Source organism: Nilaparvata lugens, chromosome 2 (assembly GCF_014356525.2).
Source record: "Nilaparvata lugens isolate BPH chromosome 2, ASM1435652v1, whole genome shotgun sequence".
NCBI lineage: Eukaryota > Metazoa > Arthropoda > Insecta > Hemiptera > Delphacidae > Nilaparvata > Nilaparvata lugens.
Window position 1 is genome coordinate 62,447,584 of NC_052505.1, and position 26,938 is coordinate 62,474,521.

At 33.5% G+C, this 26,938-nt stretch overlaps 1 protein-coding gene across 2 annotated transcripts; it reads left to right on the forward strand.

The window, feature by feature from the left end:
- Positions 1-894: 894 nt before the first annotated feature.
- Positions 895-26,450, forward strand: LOC111044244 (optineurin). Of its 2 annotated transcripts, XM_039422387.1 has the most exons (14): positions 895-1,377; positions 4,332-4,517; positions 5,751-5,838; positions 6,801-6,931; positions 9,860-9,943; positions 10,106-10,210; positions 12,226-12,384; positions 16,554-16,660; positions 17,477-17,593; positions 18,441-18,543; positions 19,309-19,494; positions 20,804-20,970; positions 22,168-22,228; positions 24,246-26,450. In XM_039422387.1, the coding sequence occupies exons 2-14, from the start codon at positions 4,338-4,340 to the stop codon at positions 24,366-24,368; spliced, it is 1,611 nt and encodes a 536-aa protein (XP_039278321.1). In that variant the 5' UTR covers positions 895-1,377; positions 4,332-4,337; the 3' UTR covers positions 24,369-26,450. The 2 variants fall into 2 exon arrangements, with proteins under 2 accessions (XP_039278321.1, XP_022185025.2); XM_022329333.2 differs by lacking the exons at positions 895-1,377; positions 4,332-4,517; positions 5,751-5,838; positions 6,801-6,931 and adding exons at positions 7,682-7,814; positions 8,788-8,918.
- Positions 26,451-26,938: the final 488 nt, after the last annotated feature.

Sequence of the window (26,938 nt, forward strand, 5' to 3'; positions counted from 1 at the left end):
CGATAATTTCGAAAACATAGGTCTGTGAAATAGATTAATAAATAATCATTATTAGCCACCCTATTAAAATTTCTGGTCAGAAACCATCCCAATATTCACACAACATATTCCCAAAGTTTCATGCCGTTATGTCAAGTATTTTTCAAGTCATAGGGAACAAACACACAAACAGACATTCATTTTTTATATATATAGAAGATAGAAGATTTCATTCGGCTCAAACAAAAGCCTCTCTAAATGGAGGTAGAATGATAAGGTTGACAACTTTCAGTTCTGTTGTTTTAACTTTTTTTTATCACTTTCAAAAAGTTCATGTAGTACCTACACTTCTGGCGCTATCATAGTTTCACAACTATTCTGTTCCACACTCCTATCTCTTGCAGTCGTTAACCATATCTATAATAAAAAAGAGTTGGCTTATACACGTATGGGATAGGAAAATTATGTTTGACGCATCACCACGTCTGAACTACTGGACTAATTAACTTGAAATTTTGCTTATAGGCTAGATTCTTAATTAACCAAGGATGGTTATAGGCCTATTTTAAGTTCTTTAAAATTTCATTACGTCAAGTTTTCAGATTATCAAGTTTGAAAATAGATCCTTGCAAAGCACGGGTTTCTGCTAGTTACCTATAAATTTGAGAGTGTACAAACACGAAGGAGAGAACACGGTTCTTGTCTTCTTCTTCTGTGGTAAAAGAAATACCGAAAGGGTTCCGGTTCGCCCACATGCCTCGGCAAACAGTGTACAGACAAATTCACAAATGCGAATGCAAGCCCAAGGCAAACGCTCGTGTGTACAGCGTAGCGCCAGATTGTGGATGGCTACAAACTATCCACAACTCGCTTCTCGCTTGACAAGCGACTTGGCGAGAGTGTGGAGCTTGCATTATTATCGTCTGCACAATCAACAACATGTTTTGTCTTTGTTTTTAAGGAAATCTCAAACAGGTTTACTAAAGTATAGGATTGAGTGAATAAAGAAAGGATTAATGACGTCTTGAAAGTTACAAATTTGTGACTCATAGGAAATAATAGAAAATGACGAAGTAGATATAGTGACGTATTGCAAACATTTCTGAGCATGATGGTAGTTTTTGTAATCCAAATCCATCACTTCATCTATTGCTCAAGTGTGTGAAACACTGATTATAAACACATTCATATTTAAATTATTTTCTTTCATCTCTGTACTAGTCAGCTCATTATCTTAAAATAAAATATCTCTGGCAAAATGTTAAGCATTGATCATCTAAACATCGTTTGTTGCATGTTGTGATTTATCTTTTTTTGCGTGAATTTTAATTTGTAGGCTGTTTTCTGTTGATTTATTTCCAGCAATTTGGAGTTTGAAATTATAAGCTTTTTGTTGAGGTAAGTACCTATGCGCCTGCACAATAAATTATTTCTTTAAATACGTCAAACATTTATATTCTCTCTAAATTCTTTATAAGATTATTCTTGTCTTATTTTTTGTCTGTGCACCAGTAAAAATAACTAGAGCCTCTTTAATTTTACACTACATAATTCATTTTTGGTTATTTGCAGTTATCATCAAATAACTGAATGGGCTTTTATTTAATGAAAAAGTCTGCTATCGTATTAATATTCAAAAGCCATTATTCCAATGATTTTCATTCTATAACATTGATTGTTGAAATAGCGTAGCTCCCATTTCCATTCAATCTTAATAGGCCTATAACATGATGGAATCAATGGAATGTTGACAACATACTTATAAAACAATGTATTTAATTATAAGTTATTATTTAACACTAAAAGTTGAAAGTAAATTCAAGGTTTAAGTTGATGTTGATTGAAGCAATAAAAACCAAGAGCAGGCTTATTTAATTAGGCAAAATCAGGCTGTATTTAATTATAAATTGAGATAAGTTATTATTTAACACTAAAAGTTGAAAGTAAATTCAAGGTTTAAGTTGATGTTGATTGAAGCAATAAAAATCAAGAGCTAAAGTAAAACGCACTTGAAACCCAACACATAACCTCACAACCTGTGAAAATTTTGAGAGTGGACCAAGTGGACATTGTCGGTTCCAATGTATTAAACCAAATTGAAATTGAATTTTCTATGGTGTGAGTTAAGATTGCTAGGCCTTGTACCTGTCGTCAATTTTTGATGAAAATAGTTCCTATTGATTCAGTAGGCCTATGTTATTCTGATCTAAAACTACTAAAATTAGCCGACAGTCACCAGTACTGTAGCACAATTTTGCATGTAATCTCATTGCAAATATCTCTGGCTTGGCTACCTGAACCCTACCCCTTCCAGCATTTTGTCATTTAAAAGTAAAAACCTAACCCGCTAACCTACTCTTATACTTTTGAAACATTAATAAACATACCTAATTTAGAGGTGTGCGAAAAGTCTTGTACAAAATGTAATTGAAGGTTAGTAGCCTAAATTTAACTTTTAACGGCCAATGGGTATTTTTTATTTTGTGATCAAAATAATACGAAATCAATCGCAATAAAAAATTTGATGGCAATTATGGGGAATGACGGTCTTACGTTTGTTTTTTTTAATTAGGGCTATAACACGATAAACTAAGCAACACCCATCAATATTGTTCATTGAGTTTTTATTAATTTATGTTGTATAATTCAAAAGTAGGCTATTTTCCTTTTACGTGGAACTTTCATTAACAGTCACTAGTTAATGATAATAGTGTTCATGCTTCATGGAGTAGAAATATCACATAGGCATGGCCGCAAGTGAACAAGTTAAAGAAAAATAATCCGTCATAAGCAGATTATCAAAATGATTAGCAGATGATTATTAAAATATATATATAATAATTTTTACTTTCCTTGCCCTATTACCATAGGTAAGGAAAGTATTGGTTTCCGAAAAAATTAAGGTACCCCAATAATTTACAAATTTCTATACGTTTCCAAAAAAGTGGTTTTTGGGTATTGGTCTGTATGTATGTGTGTGTGTGTGTGCATGAGTGTATGTGCGTCTGATACACGATATCTCATCTCCCAATTAACGGAATGACTTGAAATTTGGAACTTAAGGTCCTTACAGTATGAGGATCCGACACGAACAATTTCGATCAAATGCAATTCAAGATGGCGGCTAAAATGGCGAAAATTATGTCAAAAACAGGGTTTTTCACGATTTTCTCTAAAATGGCTCCAACGATTTTGATCAAATTTATACTTAAAAAAGTCATTGATAAGCTTTATCAACTGTTACAAGTCCAATATCTGTAAAAATTCCAGGAGCTTCGCCCCATCTATGCAAAGTTTGATTTTAGATTCCCAATTATCAGGCTTCAGATACAATTTAAACAAAAAAATTCAAGTGGAAAAGATTGAGCATAAAAATCTCTACAATTAATGATCAGTAACATTTTCACCTTAAATTGAAAATAAGCTCGAAGTTCGAGAAAATAAGATTATTAAATTGCAAACTGTTGGCAACTGTTGATTCTACTATTAAATCATTCACTCTGAAGAGATAGCAGACTTTGTGTGTCTGCAGCGTTATTGTCCTGTCACCAGCTGGCTTGGATCTTTGAATAGTAGACTTGATGCGCCTGAACACTAGCGTCAGTTGATGAATTTTCATAACGGCAAGGAAAGTTGTGTGAATGCGCCACACCAGATTTTTCCATAAGGTTTCTATAATTTATAATTTTTCATGTAAATACAAGTATCCCTAAAATGTGGTTCACATTAGTCAAGTTCTCTTGTATTCAAAAAAACTTGAAACAATAAAAACAGAAACTTGAGAAACAATAATTAAACAGATACTTGAATCCAACTATACCCATGTAAACCCGTCTTCAATTTTCTTGAATTGAAGTTTTGTTAATTCAAAACTTGAATCATGTAGATGTTGCACATGTTCAATTTTTGCATTCAACTTAAAGGTACAATATACCCTACAAATAACTTACTTTTTTAAATGTATTACAATCTAGTCTAATAAGACCAATGAGCATTTTTTCCAATATAATAAAGGATTAAATTAAATAAAATAATGTCGTTCTCACCGGGTGTTTTTCTGAAATAAGGCAGTTGTCTATTTTCATTATTTAGTACAAATTCTAGTTTACATTCTTACTTCTTTTGGAGGATGGCATTGCCATTCCATGCCATTATTTTCAAGGTTTGATTCATTGTTTTCTTCAATCCCCTGCTGGATTGGTGCTGCTTTCTACTTTCTGAAGCCCTTTTCCGAAAGTAGGTAATAGAGCTTCTTGCTTGTCCAGCTTGGATAGTATAACCTGTTGTAGCACGCCGCCCTCTAGTAGAAGTGCTACTTTTCAATTTGATTGATTTTATAATCTTTTTATTAGGTTGCGATGGTAAAAATGAACGGCGATCGACCAGTAAACTCAAACGAAGAAGAATCATTTGTTGTTCTTGAGCGCTATTCAGCTGATGACTCTAGTCATCGAGAGAGTCTGATCTGTTCACTAACCAGTCAAACCATGTTGCATCAAAATGGCATTGGAAACACGCCGACCACTTCTCTCTTAACAGTAAGTATCAGTGTTTAATTAGGTTAAAAGAAGTTGAGACTAGAGCATTCAGTGGATCAAATATTAGCGTTATCAGATTGTGTGAAATTGAGTCCATACATCTTATGTGACAATGCTGTACGATAGTTTATTTAAATAGTGTAAATGTTTATGGCAGTACAAGTAAGTGAAAAGCGGCATATCACATTGCAGTAGATGGCACTCGTTAATGAAGGCTGCAGTGAAGTGGCCCCCACAATAGCGGGGCACTCCAAGGAGCACGCTCCGGAGCTCAATATCAATTGCATGATAACCGCAGTGTTATTGAGTGTGTTGTTTGTGAGCTTCGTTTTTTCTTCACACTCCTAGCAACACTGAGGACCGGTTTCCGAGCTCAGGATTCAGCTAAATTCTAGACTTTAAACAGCTGGAGTCAGAAAATTGGCTTTCCAAAACGGGGCGTAGTCGTAGTCCACGTTTGAATTAAATTTCGAAAAAGTAGAAAATTCAACACAAATCAAAATAAAGAGAAAATAGTGTAAAGTTTAAGATATTTTGAATTATTTAGGAATGTTTCATTCCGTCAAGGAAAACGTTTCCAATCATATAAATGAAAAAAATAATATTATCACAAAAACTACGACTACGCCCCATTTCGGAAAGCCAATTTTTTGACTCCAGCTGTTTAAAGTCTAGAACTTAACTGAATCCTGAACTCGGAAACCGGCCCTAAGTAGCAGGATTACAAATCGGAATGTGGATTTTCAACACTCCCAGGAACACACGGAACTGAGAGACTCGTCCTAATAATGCTTGTGAAGGCCGCCTCCTTCACTCCCATTGAATAAAACTGTGGCTCTTCAGGATGATAACGGGAAACGATTAACTGCAACACCACCCGCTCACAATTGGAGTGCTGAATAGTCCGATGTGTCCACACTCTAATGGTCTCATCATCTAAATTCTTGCAGTTAGTTGTATGGGGTAAGAAATAAAGTAAAATATAAGTCCGATTTATATTAGGATGTACGATCTATCATGGCTGGAGTACCAGTCAATATAGGAGTCATAAGTGGGAAAAAATTATTTTGGAACAACAGGTATGATTCTAATTCTGATTTGTAGCGCTTATTGGTTGTAATAGATATTGAATTTCCAATGAATTTGAATAAATTTTGTTGCACTTGTAATTTGAAAATTTGGCTGACTAGAATATTTCAGTTAATTTAAAAATATATACCTCTCGATTTACAGGTGAATTCTGAAATTCCTTTGAATATGACTTATGAAGAAATACAGGTTCGACTTCAAGATTTAATCAAGGAAAATGAGAACCTTAAAGGTAAGTTATGAAAGTAGACAACTCTTCAATTAGAAAAAATGTCTGATTTTTAATATGAAATTTGATTCAACTACTTTATTTGTGTTTTTTAAATATTTCTTAATCTTTAATATAAAGTAGGAAACAATGGTAAACAGATGTACGTGATAGGAAATACACAATGACGTCATCACGTCTGAACTACTTAACTGATTTATTTAAATTTTGCATAAAGATTCTGAATTCACCAGGGATGAACAATTGAACATAGGCTTATTTTTATTGCTATAAATCAACCAATTATAATTTAATAAAAAAAATTATTCAATCAATTTGTGATTCAAAGTTTACGTAACGTTACCCACCAAACAGGGCTTTTTCAAGCGACTCCTTAGCTTACATAGCTCCGTAGCTTAGTAGGTAGCGAGCGCGGTGATGAATCTCTTCTTGGAGACATATCAAACCCATTTTTTGCTGGAAATCTTCAACTCTTATAAATAAAGATTATCTACTTTTGAACAAAATAATAGATAATTATATTTTTTATGTTTCCTGTACTTGCATTTTGCAACACCAAATTTTTCCCAGTGCAAAGTAGGGGTTACATTACATGCTAGTCATGTCCAAAATAGTCGTGTCTAGCGTCCACTCTACAATGAACAGATTTGAGACAAAGAATTTCTAATCACAATTTCTAACGTCTCATAAAGCCTCCCATTTTTGACTGGAGACCATAGACCTGCGATTTTTCGTCTCGCAACTTACTCGTAGACAAAATTGCGCAAACTGTCTCGTTGTGTGTACTTGGCTCAAATTATTGATCAGCAAATCGCAAAATCTAATTCTCTTAAACTCAAGTTTAAAATTAATTATTTATTCCAGTTTTATGCTTCAACAATAAATATGTGCTTATGCTTGATTTTTGTTTGTATTGGGATTCGAGTATTGTGACTAATTCTAATTCTTTATTTTCTCGTGTTTAGTTGCAGTTCAACAACATAATTTGGCTTCAAAGCAACAACTTCAGACTTTGAAAATGTGGCAGGATGAAATGCTAAAAGTGCATCAGACCCATAAAGCTGAGTTTGAAGATACCAAAGAGTACATAAGAAAAGTAAGTTTTGTTGATACTTTTGAGAAACACTGATTGTATTATCAGTTCACATAAACAAAGTCTACTATCCACACAGAGTGGAGTTTTCAATAGAATTAGTGTTCTCATTTCTAATATATGCAACTGCTCCACAATACCAATATGTACTCAAAAAATAATAATATGTTTAACAAAGTATCTAAGACTACGCCCCATTTCGGAAAGCCAATTTTTTGACTCCAGCTGTTTAAAGTCTAGAACTTAACTGAATCCTGAACTCGGAAACCGGCCCTAAGTAGCAGGATTACAAATCGGAATGTGGATTTTCAACACTCCCAGGAACACACGGAACTGAGAGACTCGTCCTAATAATGCTTGTGAAGGCCGCCTCCTTCACTCCCATTGAATAAAACTGTGGCTCTTCAGGATGATAACGGGAAACGATTAACTGCAACACCACCCGCTCACAATTGGAGTGCTGAATAGTCCGATGTGTCCACACTCTAATGGTCTCATCATCTAAATTCTTGCAGTTAGTTGTATGGGGTAAGAAATAAAGTAAAATATAAGTCCGATTTATATTAGGATGTACGATCTATCATGGCTGGAGTACCAGTCAATATAGGAGTCATAAGTGGGAAAAAATTATTTTGGAACAACAGGTATGATTCTAATTCTGATTTGTAGCGCTTATTGGTTGTAATAGATATTGAATTTCCAATGAATTTGAATAAATTTTGTTGCACTTGTAATTTGAAAATTTGGCTGACTAGAATATTTCAGTTAATTTAAAAATATATACCTCTCGATTTACAGGTGAATTCTGAAATTCCTTTGAATATGACTTATGAAGAAATACAGGTTCGACTTCAAGATTTAATCAAGGAAAATGAGAACCTTAAAGGTAAGTTATGAAAGTAGACAACTCTTCAATTAGAAAAAATGTCTGATTTTTAATATGAAATTTGATTCAACTACTTTATTTGTGTTTTTTAAATATTTCTTAATCTTTAATATAAAGTAGGAAACAATGGTATTAAAGATGTACGTGAAAGGAAATACACAATGACGTCATCACGTCTGAACTACTTAACTGATTTATTTAAATTTTGCATAAAGATTCTGAATTCACCAGGGATGAACAATTGAACATAGGCTTATTTTTATTGCTATAAATCAACCAATTATAATTTAATAAAAAAAAATTATTCAATCAATTTGTGATTCAAAGTTTACGTAACGTTACCCACCAAACAGGGCTTTTTCAAGCGACTCCTTAGCTTACATAGCTCCGTAGCTTAGTAGGTAGCGAGCGCGGTGATGAATCTCTTCTTGGAGACATATCAAACCCATTTTTTGCTGGAAATCTTCAACTCTTATAAATAAAGATTATCTACTTTTTGAACAAAATAATAGATAATTCTATTTTTTATGTTTCCTGTACTTGCATTTTGCAACACCAAATTTTTCCCAGTGCAAAGTAGGGGTTACATTACATGCTAGTCATGTCCAAAATAGTCGTGTCTAGCGTCCACTCTACAATGAACAGATTTGAGACAAAGAATTTCTAATCACAATTTCTAACGTCTCATAAAGCCTCCCATTTTTGACTGGAGACCATAGACCTGCGATTTTTCGTCTCGCAACTTACTCGTAGACGAGTAGACAAAATTGCGCAAACTGTCTCGTTGTGTGTACTTGGCTCAAATTATTGATCAGCAAATCACAAAATCTAATTCTCTTAAACTCAAGTTTAAAATTAATTATTTATTCCAGTTTTATGCTTCAACAATAAATATGTGCTTATGCTTGATTTTTGTTTGTATTGGGATTCGAGTATTGTGACTAATTCTAATTCTTTATTTTCTCGTGTTTAGTTGCAGTTCAACAACATAATTTGGCTTCAAAGCAACAACTTCAGACTTTGAAAATGTGGCAGGATGAAATGCTAAAAGTGCATCAGACCCATAAAGCTGAGTTTGAAGATACCAAAGAGTACATAAGAAAAGTAAGTTTTGTTGATACTTTTGAGAAACACTGATTGTATTATCAGTTCACATAAACAAAGTCTACTATCCACACAGAGTGGAGTTTTCAATAGAATTAGTGTTCTCATTTCTAATATATGCAACTGCTCCACAATACCAATATGTACTCAAAAAATAATAATATGTTTAACAAAGTATCTAAGATTTGGCTGACATTTGCACCATAGATGAAGCTCTACCTGAGAAATGTCAAAGCCAAATTTGGCACCCCAGCTACTATGTTTTCCATTATAAATAATTATTCAATTACTATTCAGTTCGATTTGACATGTTCTCTCCTTTTTCTTTTCAAAACTATGTTTTGTGATATCTATGAGGTTTTCTTTCCTTCCCTGAATTATTAATTCTTGATGCTTCTACACCTGCGTGTATTCAAGATAAAAAAATCTTTCAACAATAAGAGTGAACTCTTCCAAATAATGTGTGTATTGTTATTTTTCTTTGTGCAATTGGTGTTGTACCTTTGGAATTTGAATAAATGAATGATGTGAGTTTTCAAACTAAGAAATTTTTAAATTAACATTTATCAATCGAAGTTGTATATCCAACAATTTATTTTTAGAATAACGAAAAATTTAAATAGTGAATTTTATAGGTAATTAAGAACATGTATTGGCAAGAGAAAATCAAGGATTTTGTTGTACTGACTATCAAATTCTTAAAGTAATAATTGAAGAAATATGAAATTACAGCATAGTTATTTTATGATATGTTGCTATAATTCATTTATTCATTGATGAAATAACAAATTATAATCTATAGATGTGACTGGGCGAGAGCAACAGGCCTAGCCCAAAACTGAAATATTTCCATATTTTATAAATGGTAACTTTTTCAAAAGATGGGTTGTATTTTCACTGTTTCTGAGTTATGATCTAATTGACTTCCTATTCTATTTCAGTTGACACTGGAGAACAAAGAATTGAAGCAAGCACTCTCAGAAAAGCCACAGATTGACACAGAAGCTGAGCAACTTAACGCAAAGGTAAAAATAATTTCTCTAAATGATGTCTTTTTCACATAATTCATCCACATTTAAGAAAAATCTCAAAATTTTGTGGTTACACAAAGCAATCTTATCCAATGTTAATGTATTTTTTAGTTTTTATCCTTTTGTTTTTAGTTCAAATAATTTTCATACTTTCAGATAAAAACTGCATTGATGGCCGAAAATGAAGATTTGAAAAGAAAAGTGCAATCACTGACTGACTTGTTGACAGCTGCTCAACAGCGAGAGGTTAAACTGTCGCAGGTTTGTATTTTTCTTTCATGCTTTTCCATTACATCTTCATAGCTTTCTTTTATCTTCATAGCTATGATTTTCATAATCCATCTTCCTAGTAGTGTGTGCATCATTTATTACTCTATGATATTTTGTATGCCACTTGCATTAATGAATATCAATATTTTTTTTGATGAACAGGTATGTTTGTATAAAATAAATTGATTTTGTTGTATTGAATATGAAGATTATAATAGTTTCAATACAAGTAGAATCTATTAGCAAATTCATTTATTAGTCACCATTCTAATAGCAAAAATCTGCAGGGTGTTTTCGAACTCCCTATTCTAGGGTAGGCTATGTTCCTGGGTACGAAACTTATCTAATTACTATTTTCAAACTGCCCAAAAGTCCTCAGTTACTGCCACAGCCTTCATTTTGTCTTTTTCACTATTTTTTCTATTTGAAAAAGTATCGTATTTTGTTGTAGCTCTGTCTAGTTGTCATAAATGATTGTGCAAAATTCCACTTCCGTATGTTCAGCCATTATTTAGAAAACAATAATGAAAAAACAAAAAAGCGGTTGTGTGAGTAACTGAGGACTTTTGGACAGTTTGAAAATGATATTATTTAGAAAATGTCTTTCTCTGGAACAATACCCTAAAATATTGGTAGGGATTTCGGAAACACTCTGTAGATATTATATGCATAGTAATAATTATTGTTGATTTTATTTTTTGGTGATTTTTATAAAACTGTGATCAGTGGACAGCCAAGTGATATGTTGTCGAGGAGTAGTGCATTCTAGGATATGTTCAACGTAAGCAGATCAATAAAAAGGTGACTTATAGAAATCTACCCTTTAAGGATCTGTCAAGTTCATCCGCATTCTCGGATATAAATAGTTCAGTCACGAAAATATGTTTTAAATCGAGAAAAGACATCAAAAGTACAGTCTGTTCTGCACTATTCGACAGAGTGGACAACATTACAGTCTCTTTACTAATCATACCCGTGATGGAAATTCAATATCTATTATGTGTTGCAAAGAAACAACTTGACGTACACATCAAAATTACGCTTGTACACTCCAAGTCTAGTCATTCGGAACCAAGCTTCAAGATATTCTCTTTAGATTAACTAGTTGATTGAGTATTTCATTGAATTCAGCAATATATTAATTTAGATTGTCTTCACGAGAAAAGGTTGCAAATTGCAGTGGCGTGAGGGGTAATAAGAGTAGGCCAACAGTGCGTTTGCTCTGTTTCTCTCGCACTCTGTTCTGGTTTAGCCAACAGGGCAGACAATCATATGTCTTCTTCAAATCAAATCAAATCAAATAATTCTTTATTCATCATTGCATCAATACAATATAAATAACGTCACAGTAAAAGAGGTCAAAGAATTTCAACATTAACAACAATTCAATTTAGATACTCCTGAATTGAGTACAGGCTCATAGAAATTAAAATATCTCTTCAGTTCTCTCTTGAAGTCTGCACCCTCCTTCTCTCTGACATCAATCGGCAGCTTGTTGAAGAACTTTGCTCCCATGTATGATGGCCGTTTTTCAAAGAAGTGTCTCCTGAGCTGATGAAGTGCGTATGTTCTCCTTGAGCGTGTATGATACCGGTGGGTAACATATTCTTCTTTTTTAAATTTCAATGTCAGAATACATTCCATTATGTACAGTCCATAAATTGTCAATATGTTGAGGCTTTTGAATTTTTCTCTCACAGACTCTCTGAAACCTAACTTCAATATGATTCTGACTGCTTTTTTCTGAACTGTGAATAATTTTTTCAAGTTTTCAAGAGATGTTCCTCCATAGAGTCCTACTCCAAACGCTAGGTGAGAATGACTAGCTATTCTCGTAATTGAACCGTCCTATATGGCGTTCCTTTCTACAATTACTGAATTTTTATAATCAAGTTATATCAAGTGAAAGTTGAGTTAATAATTATGAATAATCATTTTGAGTAATGATGATTTTGTTTCTATTTCTGTGGAAGATGAATCGCTTGATTTGTGCATTTGAATTGTAGCGGAGCTCGAAGGAGGCCGAACTGAGTTCGCTGGTGAGTTCGCTGACCAAGCAGTTGGAGAACGCAGAACGCGCGCGCAGGCAGCTCGGCATTGACAACGAACGGCTTATGGCCCAACAAACGCGCATGCACCAACAGCCCTTGCCTCCTTCTGTTGCTGTAAGTCAACTCACTTCAATCAGCCAACCGAATTCCAGTTTATTATACAGATGATTGCTCTCCGCATGTTTTACTTCAACTGATGACAGCTTGAAACAACTGACTTCAAACTTTGTAGACATTTTTCAGATCAAGTTCTTTGGTGAGCTAAATTGACTCACTCTTGTGTCCTTTTCTAGGATATAACAGGATAACATTGAAAGTGCATGATACAAAATTGTGGTAATAAGTCATTACAATATATACATTTTTGTAATCAGACTTCAATGGGCCCGTTCTGTGGTAAATAGAACCATTTAATGTTTCTATCAAAATATAATGTGTTGAATTGTCCAATTCACAATTGGGAAGCGTCCCATGGAAAGAATTTTGACAGATACTGTACCATAAACCAGTTCCAGTTCCAAGTTCCTGCCCCACAGTCAAAGCGTGGTAAATTGTTCCGAGCTCTCATTGGTCGATTGAATTTTGTAGTTTGCTTGCTTCTCTGCGCATGCGTTGATAGCTTGTTTACCATAGCATAGCCATAGAATACATAACCAACAAAATTATGTTTGTAAAACAGCCTTTCTTCATTCACACAGCTAGTAAACGACAAATTTTTGTGTAAATCAACTTTATAAGTGCGCGCCAAAAGCTTGAACCAACGATTATGAAATGGCGTTCCGTGGGAACATTACGATTGGAACTGGAACAATTTACTGTACACAGAACGTACACAATGTGATATTGCAAGATGTAGTAAGGTACAACGTCCTTCTAATAAATGCGATGCCCAACAAGAAAGCGAGTAGTGCTATGAAAAATAATCTTGCTTGTAAAGGTGCGTACAGACTTACGCTCTGCTCCGCAATCGAACGTCACTCGAGCAGATCGATTGATGATCGCAGGTGGAGCAAGAATGGAACGCGAACAGAGCTCGAGCTTGGCAAGTTCCTAGGTCGAACTAACCAATAGTTGCGCATGCGCGGTTAACGTTTTTGTTGGATCAGTTACGATCTCTGTGTTAGCATATAAAATCATCAAAATTATTAATTAATTATTAAATCATTGAAATTAAATAATGTAAAATTATAAAAACATTTTTAATAATAGGTACCAGCATATTAAAATTTAGAAGAAAGAAGCCGAACACCCAACCACGCCTTTCACCTTTCAAAACATTGACAGACATCACCTTTTTTGTGATAAAACATCAACATTAATGCAACAAACATAATAATTATCATCAATTTATTATATATACATAATTAATAAACATGTATTATTATGCTACCCAGCAAACCCATGGTCAGAATATTTTATTTAGTTTTGTCACCCGATCAGCTGGATTGAACGTTTCACATTTGTGAGGTTAGGTTGTAGCGAATTCAACAATACGACAAGCGCGCGATTATCCTTCGAACATATTTCGATCCTCTTGCGTAACATTCACGATCAGAGCGAGTGCGGAGCGTGTTCGAGGCGCGTATATCTGTTAAGATTCACTTTCAACTGTCAAAACTCCTTATAAATAATGCCAGCGCTTCCCATTCAACCAATGTTGAATGTAGAATCTATTGAAAGCTCTTATGGAAGAGCTTTTCCAAGGACACTTAGGTCTATAGACCCATATAGTTTTTATTTAAGAAACTCAAAATATTTTTTTCCTACAGTTACTTTAAAAAGTGACCATTCCTGCACTGATTACAGAACGCAAAGAATCACTTTTCCGCTCTAGTGCGCAAAATATTACTTTGCGTACTCTTAATACTTTGCGTATTACCTTGCAGCCATCCCAATCAGCTGTTGACATTGTTAGCGTCTATTTTGAATGCAAATTTGTTCTATCAATATTTTCTCTGATTTTCAAATAAATAAAAATGAGAACTCATTAAATTATACATTTTGAATATTAATAATTATTCATTATTTCAAATAATATTTTTTTCATTCATAAATTGATTGGTTGAAAAATGATTTAGAAATTAAGATTTACTCAGAATTATTCAAATTTTCAAATCAATTGGATTAATTTAATTTTTAATTAAAATAAATTATCAATTAATAATTTTCAATTGGATTATCAAGTTTAAAATAAATTGAAGTTGTTATTAATAACAAAATTATACAGACAAACATTTGATGGATTCCAGCCATCATTTCACCCATAATCAGCCACTTTTCATATTCAATGGTAACTGTAGGAAAAATTTAATGTGAAATACGTGAGCAAAGTTCCTCTGCTGCACTCAAGAAGCCATTCCACCCTCGCCTACGGCTCGTGCGTAAACGTTTCTTTCGGTGCAGCAAACTGTCACTTTGCGCACTAGTTGCACAAATAAATATTTCCTACAGTTACCTTGATCAGTGGCCATTCCTGCACTGATTACAGAACGCTAAGAATCACTTTTCCGCTCTAGTGCGGGAAAAATTTTTTCTGCACTCCAGATTTACAACATGGCAACGCAAAATAGTTAGTCGGTTATATGGGGCACCAGTGCAGGAAAATCAAAATTAAGTTGGTAACAGTGGTATAGTGTGGTATAGTGTTGTGGTGCACGTTATAATAATATTAAGGCAGTGGATAACAGTGGATGACAGCGACAGCCACCACATGAGTGACAGCCGCCTTCATTCATTTACTACTACATTATTCAATTTTAAATAAATTAAGGTTTTTATTAATAATAAAATTACACAGAAATACATTTGATGGATTTCAGGGAATTTTACCCATAATTACCCACTTTTCATATTCAATGGTATCTGTAGGAAAAATTTAATGTGAAATACGTGCGCAAAGTTCCTCTGCTGCACTCAAGAAACCATTCCGCCCTCGCCTACGGCTCGGGCGTAAACGTTTCTTTCTGTACAGCAAACTGTCACTTTGCGCACTAGTTGCACAAATAACTATTTCAATGCTGATACGAGTGAAGCTGAAAGGCTTTTTACTCGCCCAATTAATCTTTGAATGAGGTGAATTATCATATCACTTTTAGCCTACACAGACATTATTCAACTTTGAATGTGCTACAGACATAATGCCATGTTAAGTCATGTTCTACTATCTTTTTAAATTCTTTAACATTGGCTTGATTGTAACGGATATTTTTTTAGAGGTATAGAACTTGGCATTACTGTTCAAGGTGGCGACTGATTCAACAATTGTCAAGTATTTTCAGCTTTGTTTGGCAATTCATCATGAATGAATCAACCCCTAAACAATGCTTGCAATTAGTGCAATTATTGTATTTTAAAAATAACGGTTCTATGCGGAATACCTATCGCGCCCTACATCCATTTTATCGTCCACAAAATCGTCCAACAGAGCATTTAATTCGATTACACATGGAACGTTTTCGCATCACGTTTAATGTTATTGATAACTCGCATCCCCAGAGACGCCGAAGGTGCGTACAAAAGTAGGTATTGCTACTGTAGAGCGTACCATTGAGGAATACCCGAATGAGTCCATCCGCCATCGAGCACAGGAATCTGATATGCGTCCATCCGCTTTATGGAAGATTACTAACTTTTTTATTCCTGAATTGAACAACCATGATGTCTGATGTCCAGGAGTTGTGGTTCTAACAAGACTGCGCAACATGTCACACAGCTCGTGCCACAATCGATCTATTGAAAGACAAGTTCGGTGACCGCCTAATTTCACGTTTTGGACCTTTGAATTGGCCTTCAAGATCTTGTGATTCACACCGCTAGACCACTTTCTGTGGGGCTATGTAAAGTCATTGGCCTTTGCGGATAAGCCACAAACGCTTGACCATTTGGAAGACAACATTCGCCGTGTTATTGCTTATATACGGACACAAATGTTAGAAAAAGCAATAGAAAATTAGACGTCCAGATTGAACTACATCCGAGCCAGGCGGATCCAGAAATCATAATCGAAATTTAATGCCACAAGATAATCTATCGATAAAAAAATTATTTCAATCGAGTAATCCATGTTGTTTTATTACAATTTAAAGTTCTATACCTCTAAAAAAAGACCCGATATTTCCAGTAAAGGAAAATTTATATTATGTTGTCATTATGGATATTTTAAAAAATGAAATTTTCAAATATGAAGGATTGGAACATTGAGATCATAATATGGTATAAATCCAAGTGTTCTATAGATACATCTATCATATAATTTGAACGTATCAAAAATGTTCTAATTGCAGGTTCTAGGAGACGAAATTGATAAGAAAGCCATCCAACCCATGGAGCAAATCAAACGATACACTGAATGGTTGCAGCATATGGTGAAATTCGAGGAAGAATTTGCAAGGTAAACTATAACAAGTGACTATTCTTACTCTCACCTCATCATCATCCTTATCTAAGTGGTTTATATTTTGAACTATAAATATGAACGCGTTTACACAATAAATTATTTGACTGTTACTTGAAAGTAAATTCAAGTTTTTATATCTGCTGCTAGATTCGGTGCTCTACTCTTTCCAAGAATGTAACGTACTTGCTACGAATTCAAAATATAATGACAGGTGCTGATTTTCACCTTGGGAATTATTAATATTATATTCTTTGGAGACATTCTCCAGTGAATTTAATAAATATATAGGTTAACTTGAGTAATTTGAAATTATATTCCAATTGTTTAGAAAATGTGTAGCGTTCTAATATCTTGATAGGGAATTGTGCAGAACGTTAACCAGATAAATTCTGTCAACCGATTCAAATAGATAGTAGTTACATGCTGTACAATATTATTTCGAGTAAAATTAATAATGATATCTATGGCTCAATAATTGGATGAAACTAGATGAAAATTCATATCTAGTTAAACTAATGACAGTCAATGTGAACTTTTACTGGACCAATATATGCGGTTTTACCCAAACAGAGGTTAATTGGGAGAAAATGAGAAATACACTTGGAGTGCACATAGCACAAATGGTCAACCTTTTAAACAGAACTATTTGTACTAAATGACTAGATAGAATATCTACATCATACGGTGGCCAATTTGAGGAAAGTAAGCAACATTCTACGCTGTATGGGTCGGTCTAGTATCATTTGAAATTATTGTTTGTTTGAGGAGTGTAATATTTCCCAATTTAATGGCGTTAACTCATCGTTATAGGGTTGGTCAATCTCTAGAGAGCTTTGTGGATGTGAATACTGGTGGTGATGCTGCACTAGAGGTCAAGGAACTCAGGAAGTTACTACTTCAAGAACAAAAATTGAGTCTATCAAGAAAGTAAGTAGATTGCGTTATTAGTAATTTCATAGAAGCATGATTATTTTTCCAATTATCATTGTTAGTATTATCGTTCCACTCCACTATTTCGAATAATGTGAATCTAAAGCTGGAATCTATCAATGTTGAAACCAGTTGTACTGTTCATAATCAGAATTTTCCATGTAAAGTATCTCGTTTTTGTTTACCTTCTAATGATGATCATGACATTGAATTTATTGGGTGATTTCCTGTTACGGTTACGGGAACATTCATCTAATATCGAATACGCCTATTCCATCGATATATTGATGTATTTCCTTTTTGCTTGTAGCAGAATTAACAAGTAGATGTACCAGCTAGAAGCTATGATAAACAGAAATATATTAATTTATCGATTAAATAATAGATATTAATGAAAGCTCAGAAAAGTAATATAGTAAATTTCTCGTTTGTTCATCAATCAAGTTGTATTAGCACAATGAATATATAAAGTTGTTTCTATATGATTGTGTTTTTCATGTAACTTTATTGTTTTAAATTTTTGAAAGTATAAGTCTGGCAAGCATTTAATATTAATTTTTCTTGACGACTCTTTTCTAGTGACGATACTACTATATTTTCCCCCTGACCATACGAATATATATCACCAAATGAATTAATTGAATATGAAGACATTATGTCTTCATAATTGAATATGAATATATGTCTTATTAATTGAATATGAAGACATATGTAGACATTCGTCTACAACTATGCATTTTACGAAACATCATCAGGACTAATTTTTTATAAATACTTTTTAACGTAATTCTGTGTTTGAGTTTCTTATGTTCTTCTTAGATCGATCTATTTTTTATTTGCACAGAGAAACAGTAGGAGAAATACGCCAATACTTTCAGCGTTTGTTGTCCGATTACCAAGTTCTCCACCAGGACTGGGAATGGCTCAAACAGGAAAATCAAATGAAGGTTCGTCACTTCTCAATCCTTATATTTGTTTAATAATTCCATGCATAAAAATTCAACTCCCATGAATCAATAACCAGTAACCGGAAGGTCTTTCTTATCACTAATGTGTCTTTCTCATTATTAATATTATTCTTCATTTTTTGTCAACCTACTCTTTTTGTAAATTGACGTATTAAAATGTTTGCTTGCAGTTATTGAGAAATGTCTGTACTGGTGTTTCTTCGCTTCTTAATGAAATTGATCTGTAGCTTTGCAAGTTTTTTTAATTCTGTAAAATACTGTATTTTTTATTTTCTTGGTGTGATTATTTCTTTTTATTGGAAGTGTAAATATTGTGTTCTATAAATTTGTGTTTTTTTGTTTATTCGTGGAATATCCATACATTTTCACAATACTGAGAATACTATAATAGCCTATAATCGTCGACATCAATTTTCACATTCGATAGAAAGTCTCATTTATTTGAGCTTCTTGGTGCTATTGTATATTCAGGTAAAATTCAGGTTTAAGTTGAGACGATAAAAATAAGTTTTATTGCTTTACTGTGTATAGAAGTTTGTAAAGAATATTACATTTTTCAATGATCTTTAATAGCTTGTTAATTTATTCCATTTTTTGTCATTATTACAGTTCCACGATGTTTGATGATTAATACATCATTCAAACCTGTATAATTTGGCTTTATATCTGTGAGTTTACGTCAATAAAGATAATTAAGTCGTCTAAACTGTTTCATGAGAAAAATGTATTTTTATGTACTTTCAGGAAAGTGTTTCCTCTGCCAATGAGAGCGAACATAAGAAAACTGCTGAACAACTCGACAGACTCACCGCTCAACTCATGGAAAAGACTGAAGAAATTTCTAGAAACAACGAGCTCGTTAAAAAGCTAAAAGAAGACTTATCTAAATTGCAGAGTGATAAAGAAGAGATTGAAGTTCTCACAGCTCAGGTTAGTTCTTCGAGTTTTCATTTTTTGATCATGTTGTCAATTATCGTCATATTCATTCAGGATATTAGATATTTTTTATCATACTTATTTGGAGATAAAATCTTTTTGGCCATTGCACTGATTTAAAAAAACGCGATGTTTTCTTACCTCAGAGCTTACTACTGAAGACTACCTATTAATGTGAAAATACGATTAGAAAACGTTTGTTCATTCATTCTTCAACTTTTTAGAAAGCTCGAAGTAAAGGACTGTGTTGATTGAATCACAACTTCTGATCATAAAAACAGTTGTTTATAACAGTATGTTTATTAAAATAAACATTTTATATTCATTGAGTACTATAATGCAAAATTATGTGTTTGTAAATCACGAGAAGAGTAATTAGCCGAGCGGTTATCGAGTCATTTAATTACTCAGAATATCGGGGACCGAGCTTCGCTCTGGAGTACAAAAGCATAAAACAACTATTACGAAAGAAGAAATTATAATAACATTCATAGTTTATACAGAAATGTTTTATCTAATCACAGTAAATTGAGTTTAATTCCCAGTTGAATGCAAAAATTTCCTTCACAAAGGCCCGGTTGCACAAAAGCCGGTTAAATTTTAATCCTGATTAATTTCACGTGAACCAAATCAGAGAAGACCATTTCAAAAAGATGGATCTACTGGAATTAATCAGAATTGAAAATAACCCGGCTTTTTCGCAACCGGCACTAAGTACCTGATTGAATGATTACAAAAGTTCAACAGCTGAGTAATAATTTTGACACAGTCCCACACACATGAACTCGCTCACTCACTTCCATCATCAACAGACGACGAAATAATTATTATCATCTACTTTTCCAAGGATGAATAGTAATTATCCTTTTAGTGTTTTTCAGCGAGTTTTCCCAGGGATGAGACCTAGTGCAATCGAATTTTTATATTATAAACCTACTTACTATGTTCTGAATTTCGTGAGAATCGTTAGAGCCGTTTTCGAGATCCGGTGAAATACAAACATATAAACAGAAATTGCTCACATAAGTGACGAGCGCTCGCTACTCCCGTTAAACTGGTGACCACTTGATGTCATTCATCAGTCATCATCATTATCATTATTATAATTTCCTATTATTCAAGCAGAAACCAAGGGCTGAGTGTGTAGGTAACATAAGGTTCCCTTAGAGAACAGAAAATCCCAAATACACATAATCAATCAATCTGTACTTTTAATTTGTTTTTTTATAATTTTCAATTAGTAATTATCTTAGGTGCTTGATCGGTTTATTGTAACGAAATATATATATATAAATATTTGCAGGCTAGCATATACAAAGCTGACTTTGAAGCCGAAAGGAGAAGTCGGGAGGAGTTGGTGAGTGAGAAGAACAGGATAGAAGAAGAGCACCGATTGTTGCTGGCTCGTAACAAACAGCTCATCACGCAGTTGGAAGCAATGCACGAAAACAATGCTGGCGCAGCCAATAGGTCCGTCTTCAAATTATTTTCAAATATATTAAACTATATTTATTTTTATCGAAAACTAGATTAATTCTTAATCGAAGTCTTATGCCGCATCTACTCTTGTTGGCCCAGCCTGCAATATGCCCAGTGCCCAATGTATTAGCCAGCTTTGGCAAGCCACCCATCCACACACTGGCGCTGGCCGACATTGGCCTTCATTGGGCCAACATGCAGATGCGGCATAACATTTTTCTGTGCTGCCAACTATTCTGATCATGCTTCAACCATTGTTACTTACAGCTTGATAGTGACACATCATTCCACCTTCCAGTATCTTTATGTATATATTTTTTGGTTGATGATTATCGTGGAGAATATTATTTATTACAGCAATATTCAATCAGAGTATTCACATTGAAATCCTCTAAGTAGAAATTTCATACCGAAATAGGGTTATTCTATAGTGAGGTCCATGTTTTTATGGCAGTGGAGAAAGATGGGAGAACAGTTGCCGATTCTCTATCTTGCCACTGCCTTCTATAGAAGATAGCTGATACCGGTATATCTGATGAAATACTAACTGTATATTCTTGTTTAAAAAAATCAATAATTATATTTTATTCTAGATTGTTAAAAAACGATCTAGGCAAGTTGCTGAGCAAGAAAAGGCTATCTGCTTTATTAAATGACGACAAGGATATCAACACCATTTTCGATCAAATGCTGCCTTTATAACGTGGACCTCACTTAATAGAAAAATTATATAAAAGCAAAAAATAACACACACAGTTACACATAGCACAGACAGTTTGTTTTCGGATTCAAACTGTCATGTATGAGTGGCTATGAAGGCCTCAGACTTTCTCCGCCCAATAAAAGATATTATCATTTTCTTATCTTCAGTTCTATCGATCCATGATCAAAACTGTTATCCAGATAACAAGAGTCATATAATAGCAAAAGCCAATGATATTAGTAAGCAACAAAATCACTGATACTAATAGCCTACTCAAGAGCGATGCATTTCCTTACCTTTGCACAATTTCCATCATTCCTGTTTTGCACAATTTCCAAAATCGTGCAATTGTGAATTGAAGCATTTATTCAATACCTGGAATGCTTTTTGGAAACTAATTTCTCAGATTATTCCCGTATCTTTATTCAAATTTCAATTGATTTTGACTTCACATACCGTAAATACAATTGTATTTCTTTTTCTAGGCAACCGACTCCAGCCCGTTCTTCTTCTTCATCATCATCTTCACAAGAGGCATCACGTCAGGTAAGGATGTTAAAATATTTATAATATTTTTCAGAATTATGACAAAAGTTTTTGTAAGAAAGTGACGTGAATAATTATTATTTGTAAAAAGAAGGTATTTGGATATGTTTGCTTCTTCTTCTACGGCAAAGGTAATTGCTGTATAAAAAGAATTTACACTTCCTTTATTTCCTCTAAATCAAACGAGATTTTAAAATTTCTTGAAGAATGAATTTAGCAAATAATGTGAATTGCAATATAGATTGAGTTGAATTGTCTTGAATCAATTGTCTATAGAATGGAATACTTAAGTCTATTGAAGAAACATCTATAAAATAATAAAACCGGTTGATTAGAAAGCTATATAGTTAGCTTCGGAAACTTCAGCATCTGGAAAATTCTCCATTAGAGATTTTCTTCTCGTATTGATTATTAATTATTCAGCTAATCTTTTTTGGGTTGGAGAACTCGCTCATAAACTGTTGTATTGCAACCTTTAAACCCCGCAACTTTTAGGGCCGGTTTCCGAGATCGGGATTTAGCTAAGTCCTAGACTTTAAACAGCTGGAGTCAGAAAATTGGTTTTCCAAAACGGGGCATAGTCGCAGTCATTGTCATAGTCACGTTTGAATTAAATTTCGAAAAAATTAGAAAATTGAACACAAAATAAAATAAAGAGAAAATAGTGTAAAGTTTCAGCTACTTTGAATTATTTAGGAATGTCCAACTTCGTCAAGGGAAAACGTTCCCAATTTATAGAAATGAGAAAATAAAAACTACAACTACTGTTATAAAAGCTGCGACTACGCCCCGTTTCGGAGAGCCAATTTTCTGACTCCAGCTGTTTAAAGTCTAGGACTTGGCTAAATCCCGAGCTCGGAAACCGGCCCTAAATTATACAGAGTTTGTGAAAATTATTGAAACAGCTAAATATATATTTTTTAAAATAATTTGAAGTAGGTTTCATATGAAAAACAACTTTTGAAAAATGACTGTGCCGCTTCAACATTTTTGTGTCTCATATTAATCCAAATTCATTTTTTTCAAGGTAGTCATGTGATACATGGTTTCGATACACAGTTCCAAGAGAAAATGAATGGCATAATGTGCACATTGATAACCCATATCAGTTTGTTGATGTAAAAATTGTAATTTCATTATGTTATATATTAACCAGCTGAAATCATGTGTCAGCGCATAAAGGACTGTCTGTTTGACAGCCCCCAAATAGCCTCAGCTGATGCTATGAATGAATTAAAACTGCATGCAATTAATACTCCAGCTGACTAAATGATAAATCACAACACATTTTTTTCTTGAGCACTTTCAATGTTATTTGTTATAAGGATGAAGGAGTCAGTAAATTCTGTTGTCCAAAAAACTTGATCTATAAAAAGGATCGAAGAATATGTGTTCAAAATTTGAAGCTGATTGATCAAATCTTTCAAAAGGTATTGTTGAACAATAGACGGACAACGACTTTGGCCTTGAGTCAAAAGTAAAAACTCGCTAAAGCTCGTTTATTAAAGATAGCGTTGTTCAATTGCTGTTTATAGTAATTAGAAGTGATAAAGTGTCATGATCGTTATTTTATTGTCAAATCAGCAAGTAAACTACATTAAACACACTTATGCATGGTTTCTCAGTCATTAAACAACGTTATAGCTTTTGATTCAATAACTTTATGTATTCAATACATTTTATTGGTTTCTTAAACATATTTATAGAATCCATAGCTATGGAACGGTTTATCTGTTCAATGAATCTGGCATCATGGCATACTCTGGGCATTACTCCATTATCTTGTTATTATGCTACAGAATGGTCACAGATACACAGAAATGGTTTGATGTTGGTCAACTATTGACAATTATAGTCTGAGTCTGGTTTGTAATCTGAGATATAGTTTGAGAGTCTGGTTTGATATGAAGTTCATTGAATTGTTCCGAGCGGCAGAATAGCATGCACGGTGCTAACATCTGGAACTTATAGGAATCAAAGATTAAGAATATTACAATTATTTGTTTTTCAATTTCAGGGGTCGACTGAAAGGACTACCGCCGAAAAATTCATATGTCCGAACCCAGAATGTCAGAGAGGATTTGCAACTCTGCCGCCACTGGAAGAACACGTGGTCGGGTGTCTCAAATTAGATGACTGAACTATTGATTCTGTGCTGCAACTCTGTAACAGTCTATGACTTCTCAGTGCAATAAGTGAAATTATTTTTTCCTTTTTATGACATGATAAATATAAATGACAATAGTCGTTATCAATGATGACATTTTTGACACAACACTACATTCATTACACGATTGTTAGTTGTTACGTGATAGTGATTTGTGATAGTGATAGCTACGATTAAGCTATCACTCGACCACTCAATTCAGGCTCAGGTCTGGTGTCAGTTTTCAGGTCGCACCTGATCAATTTCAGGGCCTACATGACTTGAAGAATGTTATTAGGCAGCCGGTAACGACGGCTTAGCGGTCCATCCGAAACACGGGAGTGGCCTGAAAAAAATATCTTGCCCGGGCCGGGTTTTGAACCCAGGTCTTTCAATTATAGAGCCAGCATCTAATCTACCCACTGAATTCAATGATTAACATTGACTGCAAGGAAATGTCTTTGACTCCATAGGATTGTGCCATAATTCAGTTCTCTAACCATACTTTTATCAATAGTTCAAATCTACTAAAAAAATGCATTCTATTTCATATCTACTTTATAAAACAGTTCTAAAATTCTTGCTCATGATAAAAACATTTTTTGCAATAATTTTGTCATATTGGAATAAAATATTAGTTACAGAGTTGAGGATTACCTTCATAATAATTATATTAGCAATGGTTATTGTACTGTATATGAATTGAATCCAATTTTATTGCTTTCCTTCAATTGATTGATCTTGTATTATACGTATCCACTAAGTCAGACAGGTTTATAAATCTTCATCACGTACACTATTCTGATAGATTTATACTACGAAAATATATTAAAAATTTTCAATTATCTTTTTTCCCTTGTTAAATCGCTTTTTAATTATTTGTTTTCTGGCCTATAGTTTATTCATTTGATTTTCCTCCCTCATTCCCACTATATTTTAGAAGTATTCCATTGTTGAACACAAGTTACCACATTCGAATCTTCAAATATTACCATATTCGTTTTACAAAACTAGAGTATCTTCAATGAGTGATAAGCATTTATTCTATAGTTTTTTTTTAATAGTTGAGTGAAGAATGAAGTTCATTTGTGTTATTGAAGGTTTTTACAATATTTGTAGAGTTGCTAATGTTCTACAGACATTTTGTTAGGGTACCGTATACATAGACACAGAATAGGTACAGAATGGAAACTGTCAATCAATTGCCTATCTATCTAACCAATGCTTTTTACATGGGACAAATACTAGACACGTCACGTGACCTTAGGAAGTTCCAATCCTGGTCTTCTGATTGGCTTGCGGCAGTGAACGAGATCAATTGATCCGGATCAGTAAAGTGATCCGAACCTCCCATCAATAATGCTATTACAATGCGGAACTTCCTAACAAGATGGAGTATTTTTGCGCCAGGGTACTAGCCAAGTTTCCATTCTGTATGTATACTGTGACATAGAGCTTGGAAACAAGTAATCTTTTCAGTAGCAAGACTCAATTAAAACCAAACATTGGTGAAATTTATTTAGTGGAACTTGTGTAAATTTATTTTTTCAAAATGAATTTCTCTAGTCTACTACCTACCTCCATGTGGTATTTGAATAGATTTAGGTGTACCGGTAATAGTAATTTATCCTTCCAATCATGCTATACTAAAAACTATTATTCTTAATGATTTAATAATATAATGTTTCTTACTACTTCAGTACTATTAATTTACTGAATTAATTCTCAAATGGTTCACAAAGTAATTTATAGTTTCTGACTAGAGTTTGAGAGTCCGCTGAATTCTATAATATACTGCTAATGCTCATGTTTCAAAGTCCAGAATTTTGTGTCCATTGTACATTTCTATCTTCGTTTTTAGGAATTCAGAACGTTGAATATTATGTTAGAGGATTGAATAATTGAGTTTTGATTTTATGAATTATGCGCATTCTCTATTAGTGCTAGTACTTCTATTTTAAGTTAATTTGGATTGTATTCAAATGCTTAATAGAAATGTTGTTAATCACATATATTTTATTGTTGATATTGTTAAAATTTTATATTGTATTTCAATAAATATTCAAATTGAATAAAGTTGTTTAATTTTACATTTGCAAAAATAGTTCTCCTTTCTCCCTTCTTTTAGTGTCAGAAATGGACGGTGTTGGTAAATTTTGTTGTCCAACAAACTGATTTGTAAAAAGGTTCGAAAAATATGAATTTGAAGCTGATTGATCCTTAGTACGAAGGTTATTGTAGAATACATACAAACAGACGAACAACGATTTTATCATTGAGTCAAAAGTAAGAACTCGCTAATGCTCGTTGAATTAAAGATAATAAACAAAATTGAGTAATTTAAAAATTTATTTCTATTGGATACACCTTCAAGTGAGGCTTTAAATGTATCATTTAGACCTAAGCTCAAATAGTGCATCGATAGATAGAAGGCATCTTGTAGCGATGCTCTCTTGATTCTTCAATGAAGAATATTGAATGAGATCTGATCGGCCAATATAAATTCACCAATCAACTTTTCTATTGATTCATTTGATAATAATGAAGTGTTCATTAAATTAACT

What these genes read in the sequence shown, in the direction of transcription:
- LOC111044244 (XM_039422387.1), top strand. Translation starts at nt 4,338, where the DNA reads ATGGTAAAAATGAACGGCGATCGACCAGTAAACTCAAACGAAGAAGAA. An exon ending in GGAAAATGAGAACCTTAAAG is followed by an intron (nt 5,839 to 6,800) that starts GTAAGTTATGAA and finishes TCTCGTGTTTAG; the next exon opens with TTGCAGTTCAACAACATAAT. An exon ending in CTGAGCAACTTAACGCAAAG is followed by an intron (nt 9,944 to 10,105) that starts GTAAAAATAATT and finishes TCATACTTTCAG; the next exon opens with ATAAAAACTGCATTGATGGC.